This window comes from Manis javanica, chromosome 5 (genome assembly GCF_040802235.1).
Source record: "Manis javanica isolate MJ-LG chromosome 5, MJ_LKY, whole genome shotgun sequence".
Classification (NCBI taxonomy): domain Eukaryota; kingdom Metazoa; phylum Chordata; class Mammalia; order Pholidota; family Manidae; genus Manis; species Manis javanica.
The window spans coordinates 113,415,070-113,428,925 of NC_133160.1; the positions used below are offsets into that span (position 1 = coordinate 113,415,070).

Genomic DNA, 13,856 nt, shown 5'->3' on the forward strand with positions numbered 1-13,856 from the left:
ATTACCTTCCCTTAACTACCTTGGTTTTTCATTAATCATTCCTTTTGTGTCTTTAAAGCTTTTCTCTCCATTCTTTTATCCTACAAAGATTTCCCTGTTTAAAAAGAAAAACAATAGCCCATTACTGCTTCTAATGCTACGTCTTATTCAGCAAACATGTTTATGGTTCTACTAGGCTGTGTAATCATTGACTACCCTATATCTCCTTTATAGCTGTCTTTTTTTTTTGAGAGGGCATCTCTCATATTTATTGATCAAATGGTTGTTAACAACAATAAAATTCTGTATAGGGGGGGTCAATGCTCAATGCACAATCATTAATCCATCTCAAGCCTAGTTCTCGTCAGTCTCCAATCTTCTGAAGCATAACGAACAAGTTCTTACATAGTGAACGAATTCTTACATAGTGAATAAGTTCTTACATGGTGAACAGTACAAGGGCATTCATCACAGAAATTTTCGGTTCTGATCATGCATTATGAACTATAAACAATCAGTTCAAATATGAATATTCGTTTGATTTTTATACTTGATTTATATGTGGATCCCACATTTCTCCCTTTATTATTATTATTATTTTTATTTTTAATAAACTGCTGAAGTGATAGGTAGATGCAAGATAAAGGTAGAAAACATAGTTTAGTGTTGTAAGAGAGCAATTGTAGATGATCAGGTGTGTGCCTGTAGACTATGTGCTAATCCGAGCTAGACAAGGGCAATAAAACATCCATGGATGCAGAAGCTTTCTCTCAACACAGTGGGGGGTGAGGTTCTAAGCTTCACCACTGTTGTTCCCCAATTTCTCGCCTGATGGCCCCCCTGCGACTGTGCCTGTCTTAGGTTGTTCCTCCCTTGAGGAATCTTACCCGTCTCTGGCTAACCAGTCATCTTCCGGGGCCATACAGGGAAATATAAAGTTGGTAAGTGAGAGAGAAGCCATATTGTTTGAAAAGGTTAGCTTTTTACTTCTTTGCAGATTTATGCCCTGTAGCTTCTATGCCCAGCACTTGTCTCGAGGTATCTTTACCACCTGGAGGAATTATGATACTCGGTAACTTCGATATGAGGCACGAATTCTATTTAAGGGTTGTAATTAGGAAGGAAGAAGAAAAGCTATAGAGGTAGCATATGGAAGAAAATATGGGAGGATTGATTATTTCTTGGACATATCTTCTTGCAGAGTACCTTAAGTATGTATAGGTTTTAAACTACTAACTAACTTGCGCACACATATTAACATAATAGGAATATGGTGACATAAACAAAGCAAATCTATAATTACCAGCCATCTCCAGTGAAGCCAAGAAAACCATTTAGGCACCCTAGGCATTTGTGAAAATTTGTCTATGATATGATGGATATTGTCCAACTGTACTTAAACAGTCTGAGAGAAATCAGACAAATTAAAGCAACCCATTTCTGGGATCTGTTCACATCCCATATGTTCTTTTAACCGTAGATAGTCTATAGTCGTAGAATTTTGGAGCGCTGCAACTTGCACCCCTCCCAACTCGTGATTGAGTTCCAACAGTACAGATCCGGTCAAATTCGTTGTCTCACTGTATGAACATGCCAGCCTAGACATCTCCCTCCTCATTCCAATGGCAAGTCCAGGAAACGGTGGGGTGGATGCAGCCACAACTGCAGCATCACCCGCATCCCTGTGGAGGCTTTTTGATGATCATCCCCCTGCACGAGTCCTCCAGAGAGTGCTGATGCCAGAAGCTCCTCCTCATATCGTATCTTAGTTCATTTTCTGGGTATCCAAGCTAGGCCTTGATCTTCTGCATAGAAACAAACAGACCCTTTGCCCACACTTTGACATGCCCTCTATACCACTGTGTAGAACTCATTGGAGGTCAGCACACAGGAACTGCTTTTTTTTTATTTTATTTTTTTATTTTTTTTAATTTTTATTAAGAGAAAGGAATACCTCCATAGCTGATCATCTGACACCTTTTAAGTGATCAACATTAAGGATATTTAAAGCATGCGTTAATCTTTGATTTACCAATTGTTTTGTCCTATCAAGGAGTAATCCCTCTTTTCTTTTTTTTTTTTAATCTTTAATCTACACTTACATGAAGAATACTATGTTTACTATGCTCTCCCCTATATCAGCTCCCCCCTAAAAACCACCTTACGGTCACTGTCCATCAGCACAGCAAAATGTAGAATCACTACTTGTCCTCTCTGTGTTGTACAGCCCTCCCTCCCCTTTCTCCCTCCCCCCATATAGCTGTCTTTTTAACTCAATTTTCTAAAAATTATTTTTCTCAAGCACTTGCTGTTCACCAAATCCAGTATTTTTAGGCTCTGTCCTTTTAGTTCCCTGTGGAATGTAAGCTTCAGGCCTCTTGCTTAGAGGAGCCTTTAAAATATTTATGTTGTTGAATATTTCTGTAAAATTTCAAAAGTAAAATATTTTTGCATTCTTGTTCTCAAGCTTCAGTCTCAACAAACCTGAATTTGCAACTTTATAAAAGGGGGTCTGCTCATTATAAAAGAAGTTCATCACATTCTGTTGCAGTCTGTAGAGGTAACAAAATGGGGCATGGCTACCTGCAACTTGATGATAGCTAAGGACAGAGCTAATTGCAATATTAAGGCTTACATCTTGGATTGAACAAAGAATTATATTCTTTCCATACCAGGTCCCAGGTCTGGTCCGTCCTTATTATTACAAGTTCAGGAACTAGATTTTAACCAGTTTGACCAAGGTGATCAAGCAATGGAAGATTAATTTATGCTAACCAAACTCACAAAAGGTTATTTATAAACCAGAATGTTTCTTAATATACAAGAAGGAATCAGTACCTTAATATTGACTATCTGCTACCCAGGATACACTTAACTGGATCAAGGATATATTATAGAGACCAAATATGGTTACAAAACCTTTAATGTTCAGGATTTAACATGAAAACTGAGTGCCTAAGTCCTCCTCACTGCAGGGATATGGCCTAAACCCCGAATTCCTTGAAAAGGAGTAAAGCTCTCTTTCTTGTGTGACTTCAGCATGTGTATGATTCTGATCTACAAGTCTTACCTGGTCTTGGATCTAGTTAGTTTGTGTCTTAAACATCACACCCCTGCACCCTATTTGGCTGCTATATGCCAGAATTGTCCATCTCTTCTAGTACCCTTTTGCCTCTTATTTCATTCATCTCTGAAAGGGCAAGCTCCCAGATTCTATTTCAGCCAATTGGGACCTGGGTCCTATTTCAGCCAATCGGGACCTGGATCCTACTTCACCCAATCAGAGCTTAGTCCCTCTCTCCCCTTCAGTCAGCAAGAACACCCACCACTCCTGGACCTTGCCAACTGACCAAAGCCACGACTCATCACCCCCCAACTACCCCCAGGCCCAGCCAATCAGCCAGGGCCATGGCCATCACCCCCTCAAACCACCCTGGAAACCCATAAAACCTTTGTTCTGGGGAAAACACACTCTCTTTCTCTGGCATCTTGCCACTGCGTTGGTGTAGATGAGAGATTGAGCTCCAGCTAGCTCGAATAAAGGCTCTTTACTTTTGCATCGGTGTTGGCTCCTTGGTGGTCTTCTGGGATTCGTGACTTTGGGCACAACAATGTCCTCTCTTCCCTTTACGTTATCTCCACGTGAAGGGTTTCCTTCACTTTTCAGTGCCCAGGCTGTTTTCCCCAAGGTCCCTCCTAACCTTAGTTCTGTGGTCACCTACCTACTTGCACTGTGTCCCGCCCACTAATCATCACCTCCTAGACCCTCATATGCCTGGACCAGACTGGCACCACCGCCCAGACTGGAAAGGAGGCGCTGAACCGCGGTCGGGCGCTATCCTTTCTGGGTGAGGACGCCCCGGGGCCCGCTCCCCGCTCAGCGGGGAAGCTGTGAGGAACGCTTCATTGTGCACTCTGGTCCCCCTCTTCCATTTTCTCCCAACCCTACAAAACCTCCACCACTTTTACTCTCTTGGTGAGTATCAGAATCGTCTCCTGCCCTCGCTTAGGAGGAGCGATCTCTCGGCCACGGCACAAAGGTGCCTGCTTGCTTGACATTACAAGCAAGTGTGGATGCTGGTGTCTGCGCGTCAGTGTACGGCACCTGGGCCAAACCCCAGGTGAAGGGGCAAAGGTGCTTGGCGCTAAGCCAATCATAGCTCCTGATGACAGGGCCTAGCCAATCAGAACACGGGAGGCCTGGGCACTCGGGGCGGGGCCGAGCTGGCGAGGAACCGCCCGCTTGCCGCTCGGTGGCCATTGCCTAAGCCCAGAGCTAGCGGGAGCGTAGCCGGTTCAGACTTCTGGGACCGAACACCTCCGAGCTGGGAAGCGGAGTTTCTCTACAGGCCTTGGTTTTAACAAGTGTTGGTACCTGCCCTGGACGCATTCTGACCTGGGTCTTATCTCTCTCTGGAGACTTCGTGCCTATGGCTGGGGACAGTGGGAGGTCGTTACCTTGACGATGACAGTATGCGGCCCGCAGTCCTACAGAGGGTGAGTTTGCGGCGGGCCAAGTCCCATCTAACCTCCCTGCCGCCTTCACCTAGGACCCGTGACTGTGTCGCAGAAGAAATCATAACAGCACTGGAATTGCTAGTTTGCTATTCAGCATCTTTTAGACCTTCGAACGAGATGCATTTCACTTCAAATTTGTTTCCCACTTGAAAAGCTTTGGGTCTTTCCACCCGAACGGATTTGAAAGAAATATACTTTTAAAAGCTTCTATTATCTCATTATTTTGTCTACAATAGATTTCAATGTCTTTAACAAAATAAAAAATTAGCATTATTTTTATTATTTAAATTCTTGGAGTTAGGACCATATGCCTATATGGCACATTATCCAGAAATACCATTGCCCCTTGGCCAGGTTCTCTTTAGTTTATATTAGGAGTGGAAGGCATGAAAAGTTATAATTTGTGAGTAACTGTCTCAGGAAACAAGAGGCGTTTTAAGCTGTGATACTTCCTTATTTGTGGGCAGTGCCACTTGAAAAAGCAGGTATGTTCAATGTGCTGTGACCGAATGTGCACTTAGTTGCCAGAATAAATTTGAAATAGTCAACTTGCATAATGTTAGCTTGTGATATGCTTCAGAACATCCTAGACATGCTTGAGATAATTTTAATTTTGTTTACTTTGCATTTTTAAGTATGGAGGACAATAATTGCAAATTATTCTAAAATATTTAAAAATGATCCAGGTTATAGATTCCAGCTATTTTTGTCTTTGGCATGATAAACCTAAAGGCTAGTCCTTAATAAAACATGCCTTAGTGGAAGGAAAAAAAATTAAGGAAGAAGATTACATTGAAATTTGTTTTCTAGCACAGACACTTTATTTATAAGTAGTTAATAGTTATTAAATGGAAATTAAAATATCAAGTGAAAAGCTAGTGTAAGGGACACTGCTCTTTAAATGGCTTATAGCAGAACCTATTAGTAAAACTGGTAGTAAAATAATAAAATCATTGGAGTTGGTTTTGACTGGGATATATTTTCATTTTTTACCCCCAAAGATCAACCTTCTTATATATAAACACATATAAAAATAAAACCCTAAATTATTAAATATAAACTGCTGAAATGTATACATTGGATTGTCACAGTTCGCTAGAACAAAGAGGGTGTTTGTTTTGTTTTGTATTGATACCTCAGTGTACCGATAGTGAAACAAGTAAACATCACAATTCACAATCTGGGTAAATTAGCTTTAGATTGTCATGTGCACACAATTAATGTAATAGGCAAGGGTTTTTTTCCTTTCCAAGTTTATAAATAAGTATGTTTTTATATTAGATTAAAAAAATTTAACTTTGAATCATCATGTGAATATATAGTTACCAAAAGACTTTTTTTCTAAAAAATTTTTAGAATCATATTGGGAAAGAGCAACATTCTGTATCTTTAATTCTGGAATTGAATTTCAAAGTCAGATTTTTTATACTCTTATTTTGGTATCATTAATATACAATTACATGAGTAACAATCTGGTTACTAGACTCCCCCCATTATCAAGTCCCCACCACATACCCCACTTCAGTCACTGTCCATCAGCGTAGTAAGATGCTATAGAATCACTACTTGTCTTCTCTGTGTTATACTGCCTTCCCGGTGCTCCCCCCACACCCTCCTGTATTATGTGTGCTAATCGTAATGCCCCATTTTCCCCGTTATTCTCTCTTCCCACCCGTTTTCAGCAATCCCTTTCCCTTTGGTAACTGTTAGTCCATTCTTGGGTTCTGTGAGTCTGCTGCTGTTTTGTTCCTTCAGTTTTCCTTTGTTCTTATACTCCACATATGAGTGAAATCATTTGGTACTTGTCTTTCTCCGCCTGGCTTATTTCACTAAGCATAATACCCTCTAGCTCTATCCATGTTGTTGCAAATGGTAGGATTTGTTTTCTTCTTATGGCTGTATGATATTCCATTGTGTATATGTACCACATCTTCTTTATCCATTCATCTACTGATGGACACTTAGGTTGCTTCCATTTCTTGGCTATTGCAAATAGTGCTGAGATAAACATAGGGGTGCATATGTCTTTTTCAAACTGGGCTGCTGCATTTTTAGGGTAAATTCCTAGGAGTGGAATTCCTGGGTCAAATGGTATTTCTATTTTTAGTTTTTTGAGGAACCTCCATACTGCTTTCCACAATGGTTGAACCAATTTACATTCCCACCATCAGTGTAGGAGGGTTCCCCTTTCTTCACAACTTCACCAACATTTGTTGTTGTCTTTTGGATGGTGGCCATCCTTACTGGTGTGAGGTGATATCTCATTGTGGTTTTTATTTGCATTTCTCTGATGATTAGCCATGTGGAGCATCTTTTAATGTACCTATTGGCCATCTGAATATTTTATTTGGAGAAGTGTCTGTTTAGATACTGTGCCCATTTTTTAAATTGGATTATTTGCTTTTTGTTTGTTGAAGTGGGTGAGCTCTTTATATATTTTGGGTGTCAACCCTTTATCAGATCTGTCATTTATGAATATATTCTGTAGGATACCTTTTTCTTCTACTGATGGTGTCCTTTGCTGTACAGAAGCTTTTCAGGTTGATATAGTCCCACTTGTTCATTTCTGCTTTTGTTTCCCTTGCCTGGGGAGATATGTTCATGAAGAAGTCGCTCATGATTATGTCCAAGAGATTTTGCCTATGTTTTCTTCTAAGACTTTTATGGTTTCATAACTTACATTCATGTCTTTGATCCATTTCAACTTTACTTTTCTATATGGAGTTAGACACTAATCCACTTTTATTCTCTTATATGTAGCTGTCCAATTTTGCCAGCACCAGCTGTTGAAGAGGTTGTCATTTCCCCATTGTATATTCATGGCTCCTTTATCATGTATTAATTGACCATATATGCTTGGGTTACTATCTGGACTGTCTATTCTGTTCCACTGGTCTGTGGTTCTGTTCTTGTGCCAGTACCAAATTGTATTGATTGCTGTGGCTTTGTAGTAGAGCTTGAAGTTGGGAAGCGAGATCCCCCTGCTTTATTCTTCCTTCTCAGGATTGCTTTGGCTATTTGGGGTCTTTGGTGGTTCCATATGAATTTTAGAACTATTTGTTCCAGTTTGTTGAAGAATGCTGTCGGTATTCTGATAGGGATTGCAATGAATCTGTAGATTGCTTTAGGCAGGATGGCCATTTTGACAATATTAATTCTTCCTATCCAAGAGCATGGGATGAATTTCCATTATTAGTGTCCTCTTTAATTTATCTTAAGAGTGTCTTGTTGTTTTTAGGGTATACGTCTTTCCCTTCCTTGGTTAGGTTTATTCCTAGGTATTTTATTCTTTTTGATGCCATTGTGAATGGAATTGTTTTCCTGATTTTTCTTTTTGCTATTTCATCGTTAGTGTATAGGAAAGCAACAGATTTCTGTGTATTAGTTCTGTATCCAGCAACTTTGCTGTGGGGTTTTGCATATATGGCCTTTATTATTTTGAGGTACTTGCCCTCTATACCCATTTTTTTGAGAGTTTTGTTCATGAATAGATGTTGAATTTTGTCGAATGCTTTTTCAACATCTATGGAGATGATCGTGTGGTTTTTGTCCTTCTTTTTGTTGATGTGGTGGATGATGTTGATGAATGTTGTACCATCCTTGCATCCCTGAGATGAATCCTACTTGATCATGCTGTATGATCATCTTGATGTATTTTTGAATTTGGTTTGCTAATATTTTGTTGAGCATTTTTGCATCTATGTTCATCAGGGATTTTGGTCTGTAGTTTTCTTTTTTTTGGTGTCTTTGCCTGATTTTGGTATTAGAGTGATGCTGGCTTCATAGAATGAGTTTGGAAGTATTCCCTCCTCTTCTATTTTTTGGAAAAGTTCAAAGAGATTGGGTATTATTTCCTCTCTAAATGTCTAATAAAATTCAGTGGTGAATCCATCTGGTCTGGGGATTTTGTTCTTGGGTAGTTTTTTGATTACTGATTCAATTTTCTTGTTGGTAATTGGAGTATTTTGATTTTCTGTTTCTTCCTTGGTCAGCCCTGGAAGGTTGTATTTTTCTAGAAAGTTGTCCATTTTTTCTCGGTTATCTGGTTTGTTCACATATAGATTTTCATAGTATTCTCTAATAATTCTTCATATTTCTGTGGTATCTGTTGTGATTTTTCCTTTCTCATTTCAGATTCTGTTTATGTGTATAGATTCACATTTTGTCTTAATAAGTCTGGCTAGGGATTTATCTATTATGTTTATTTTCTCAAACAACCAGCTCTTATTTTTTTCTATTGCTTTTATTCTTCTCAATTTTATTTGTTTCTTCTCTGATCTTTATTATGTCCCTCCTTCTGCTGACTTTGAGCCTCATTTGTTCTTCTTTTTCCAGTTTCTAGGAATTTAGACTATTCATTTGGAATTGTTCTTCATTCTTTAAATAGGCCTAGAATACTATATACTTAGTACTGCCTTCACTGTGTCCCACAGAAGTTGGGGCATTGTACTGTTGTTTCCCTATATTGCTTGATCTCTGTTTTAACTTGGTCATTGATTCAGTGATTATTTAGGAGCATGTTGTTAAGCCTCCATGTGTTTGTGAGCCTTTTTGTTTTCTTTGTACAATTTATTTCTAGTTTTATACCTTTGTGATCTGAGAAGTTGATTGGTATAATTTCAATCCTTTTGAGTTTACTGAGGCTCTTTTTGTGTCCTGGTATGTGGTCTATTCTGGAAAATGTTCCATGTGCACTTGAGAAGAATGTGTATCCTGATGCTTTTGGGTGTAGAGTTCTGTAGAAGTCTGTTAGTTCTATCTGTTCTATTGTGTTGTTCAGTGCCTCTGTGTCCTTACTTATTTTCTGTCTGGTTGATCTTTCCTTTGGAGTGAATGGTGTGTTGAAGTCTCCTAAAATGAATGCATTGCATTCTATTCCCTCCTTTAGTTCTCTTAGTATTTGTTTCACATATGTTGGTGCTCCTGTGTTCAGTGCATAGATATTTATAATGGTTATATCCTCTTGTTGGATTGACCCCTTTATCATTAAGTAATGTCCTTCTTTATCTCTTGTGACTTTCTTTGTTTTGAAGTCTTTTTTGTCTGATATAAATACTGCAGCACCTGCTCTTTTCTCCCTATTGTTTGCATGAAATATCTTTTGCCATTCCTTCACTTTCAGTCTGTGTATGTCTTTGGTACCTGACTACCTACCTACCTATCATCTGTGTTTGAGGTCCCAAAGACCACTTCAGTTTCCATGATTCGCTGGGAGGACTCACAGCATTTATTATGTAGTTGTACTCCTGGTTATGATTTATTATAGTGAAAGGATATAAAATAAAATCAGTAAAGGAAAAAAGGCACATGGGGTGAGTTCCAGAGGAAACCTGTCACATGATTCCAAGAATCCTCTTCCAATGGAGTCACACATAGTGCACTTATTTCTTCCAGCAATGAGTTGTGACAACACATGAAATATTGTCTACCAAGGAAAATTCACTAGAGACCAAGTGCTCAGGGTTTTGACTGTGGGCTTGTCATGCAGGCACCATCTGCCTGATTTGTACCAAAATTCCAGACTCCCAGAAGGAATGCACGTATTCAGCATAGACAATATTGCTTGTACAGTTAGCCACTTCATTAATTCTGGAAATGAGGGGACCCTCCTAAAATCCCAATTCCAGGTGCCAAGCAAGGGCTCAGTTTGCAAGCAGACCTTTCTAAGAGAGCAAGCTCAGATGTGCTTATGTTGTCATACACACTCTTTGTTTTTATTCAGTCTCACTAGAAGTTGATTGATTATATTTATCTTTAGAACCAACCTTTGCTTTGTTGATCTTTACTGGGTACTTCTTTTCTATTTCATTAATTTTTGTTTTTTAGAATTCCATTCCTTCTACTTATTTTGGGTTGGTTTATTTTACAGTTCTTTTTCCTAACCTGTTGAGATAGATGCTTACTGTTGTAAGCCGTTTCCCCTGTCTCTTATATGCATTTAAAACTACATGTTTCCTTTTAAAAAACATCTTCATATGTATCCCACCAATTTTGATTAGCATCACAGTATTCTCTCATTTCCCTTATTTTTCAAGCATGTGGAAATTTTCTAGGTTTCATTTCCCTGGTTATTTACTTTTGACACACTTGTCCTGTTATCTGAGTGTATGTTTATTGAGTGTACTTGCTTTTTGGTTCAGAATATAGTCAATGGGAAAAGAAAGATTCCTCCTGTGCTTCAAAAATACTCAGAGTCAGGCCTGTTAATTGTGGTGTTTAAATCTTCTAAATCTTCTGAATTCTTAATGATTTTTTTTTGTATGTTTGTTCTATCCAGTACTGAGAGGAAATGTTAAAATCTTCCTCTGTGATTGTTGTCTGTTTTTCATTGCAGTTCAGTTAATTTTTAAGTTTATAAACAGAATAGCCAAATTACTTGTGGATCAAATACAGAATTATTATATCTTCATGTTGAATCATAAAGAAATCAGCCTTTATCATTGTGAACTAGCTTCTTTTTTATTAAGGTATTATTGATATACATTCTTACAAAGGTTTCACATCAAAAAAACAATGTGGTTGCTACATTCACCCATATTATCTAGACACCACCCCCTTACCCCATTGCAGTCACTGTCCATGAGCATAACAAGATACCGGATTCACTATTGGCCTTCTCTGTGCTATACTGTCTTCCTCGTGACCCCACACACCATGTGTACTAAACATAATACCCCTCAATCCCCTTCTCCCTCCCTCCCCACCCATCCTGCCACATCACTCCTCTTTGGTAATCACTAGTCCCTTCTTGGAGTCTGTGAGTCTGTTGCTGTTTTGTTCCTTCAGTTTTGCTTTGTTGTTACTCCACAAGTGAGGCAAATAATTTGGTACTTGTCTTTCTCCGTGTGGCTTATTTCACTGAGCATAATATCCTCCAGCTCCATCCATGTTGTTGCAAATTGCAGAATTTGTTTCTTTCTTATGGCTGTGAAGTATTCCATTGTGTATATGTACCACCTTCATCCATTCATCTGCTGATGGACAGTTAGATTGCTTCCATATATTGGCTATTGTAAATACTGCTCAATAAACATAGGGGTGCATATGTCTTTGAATCTGAGAACTTGCATTCTTTGGGTAAATTCCTAGGAGTGGAATTCTCAGGTCAAATGGTATTTCTATATTTCGTTTTTTGAGGAACCTCCATATTGCTTTCCACAATGTTGAACTAGCTTACATTTCCACTTAGAGTGTAGGAGTCCCTTTCTCTGCATCCTCACAAGCATTTGTTGTTCTTAGACTTTTTGATGCTGGCCATCCTAACTGGTGTGAGGTGATACCTCATTGTGGTTTTAATTTGCATTTCCCTGATGATTAGTGATGTGGAGCATGTTTTCATTTGCCTGCTGGCCATCTGAATTTCTTCTTTGGAGAATTGTCTGTTCATATCCTCTGCACATGTTTTAATCGGGTTATTTGCTTTTTGGATGTTCAGGCATGTGAGTTCTTTATGTATTTTTGGACATTAACCCCTTGTCAAATATGTCATTTACAAATGTGTTCTCTCATACTGTAGGATGCCCTTTTGTTCTCTTGATGGTGTCCTTTGCTGTACAGAAGTTTTTTAGTTTGATGTAGTCCCATGTGTTCATTTTTGCTTTTGTTTCCCTTGCTGGAGGAGATGTGTTCAGGAAGAAGTTGCTCATGTTTATATTCAAGAGATTTTTGCCTGTGTTGTCTTCTAAGAGTTTTATGGTTTTATGACTTACATTCAGGTCTTTGATCTATTTCGAGTTTGCTTTTGTATATGGGGTTAAACAATAATCCAGTTTCATTCTCTTGCATGTAGCTGTCCAGTTTTGCTAACACCAGTTGTTGAAGAGGCTGTCATTTCCCCATTGTATATCCATGGGTTCTTTGTCATATATTAATTGACTGTATGTGTATGGGTTTATATCTGTACTCTCTATTGTGTTCCACTGATCTTTGAGTCTCTTCTTGTGCCAGTACCAAATTGTTTTGATTACTGTACCTCTGCCCATTTTTTAATTGGGTTTTTTGTTTTTTGGTATTGAGTCCTTAAGTATTTTGAGAGCTCCATTCTAGGTGTTTAATTCCCTTTAAAGGTGGCAGAATTTTCTGGTGAGTGTTCATCTGCCCTTTGTGTTTCCTTCTTTCATCCTCTTTTCTTATGGTATCTTTTAGTAGATCCTGGCTTTGTTCCTTTTTGAGTGTTTCTTATCTTGTATCAAACTGAGCCCTTCCTGGATCTGCTATTTGTAGCAAGTTCATGTAGACAAGAACCCATTATCTTGTTCCAGGCTAGCAGGATGGCTACCATGATTCACAATGATGTTCCTTACAACACAAGTCCTGAATGTAGTATTGACTTCTCTTATGCTTAATTTCCCTGAAACTTGTAGATGCTAGTTTATTGATAATGAATTGTTCTGCCTTTCATTTGGCCTCACGGGTAGACTGCTTCCAGCAAAAGAGTTTCTGTGGGGTTATTCAGGGCCCCCTCTCCTGCCGTTCCTTGGTGCCATTCAGTTCTACTGATGCTTTCAGTGACAGCCTGTGAATCCTGCTCCCATTATTTCAGATTTGTTTTTTTTTTGTTTGTTTGTTTGTATTTTCCTTTTCAGAGTATGTCACCAATGTTGGAGAACTCTCCTTTGGCAGCTTTGTAGCCACAGATGATCTCTTGTATCTTTCTACACTCCTGTTTGACCTTGACTACATTTGGCAGTCCCACCTCATTTGTTGTGGGTAGGGGTCACAGGTCCAGCTTAGTTTCATCAAAGAAGGAGCTACATTTCTTTCTCTCATTGGCTTTATCATGTTCTCTGAGAGCAGAACAGAGCAGTATGGTCATTTAAAATTTAAAAACTAGAATATGCTTTTACAATTTATACTATTTATTCATTTTATTTATATGTTTTTCTTACACTAAGATCTATTTTAGGTTGTGGCTAATTGCTTATTATTTGATCTTATGAAACTATTTTGCATGTTTTTATAATAGCAACTGAAGCATGAAAATCTGGTGAACCTGTTGGAGGTGTGTAAGAAAAAGAAATGGTACCTAGTCTTTGAATTTGTTGACCATACAATTCTTGATGATTTGGAACTCTTTCCAAATGGACTAGATTTCCAACTAGTTCAAAAGTATTTGTTTCAGATTATTAATGGAATTGGATTTTGTCACAGTCACGATGTAAGTATTTAGTTTAAATAATTATTTTGCCAATGATTGACTATCCATATCCCAGTCAATTTAATGAGACACTTGTTTAAACCTAAGTCTGGACCAATAAAGTAATGAAATGAACTGTTACTTTGATATTATCAATTTTCCTGTGTCATAATACTTGTATTGTTCCTCCCAGGATTTCATTATGAATATTTTAGGCCATACT

The 13,856-nt window shown here is 38.5% G+C and overlaps 1 protein-coding gene across 1 annotated transcript in view; it reads left to right on the top strand.

Annotated features, from left to right (window-relative positions):
• The first annotated feature begins 4,206 nt into the window (after positions 1-4,206).
• CDKL2 (cyclin dependent kinase like 2) overlaps positions 4,207-13,856 on the top strand; it is a 28,014-nt gene continuing 18,364 nt past the window's right edge. Inside the window, 2 exon segments of the mRNA XM_017671583.3 lie at positions 4,207-4,476; positions 13,463-13,654. Coding sequence (XP_017527072.3) covers positions 4,453-4,476; positions 13,463-13,654 — 216 coding nt within the window. The 5' untranslated portion in view covers positions 4,207-4,452.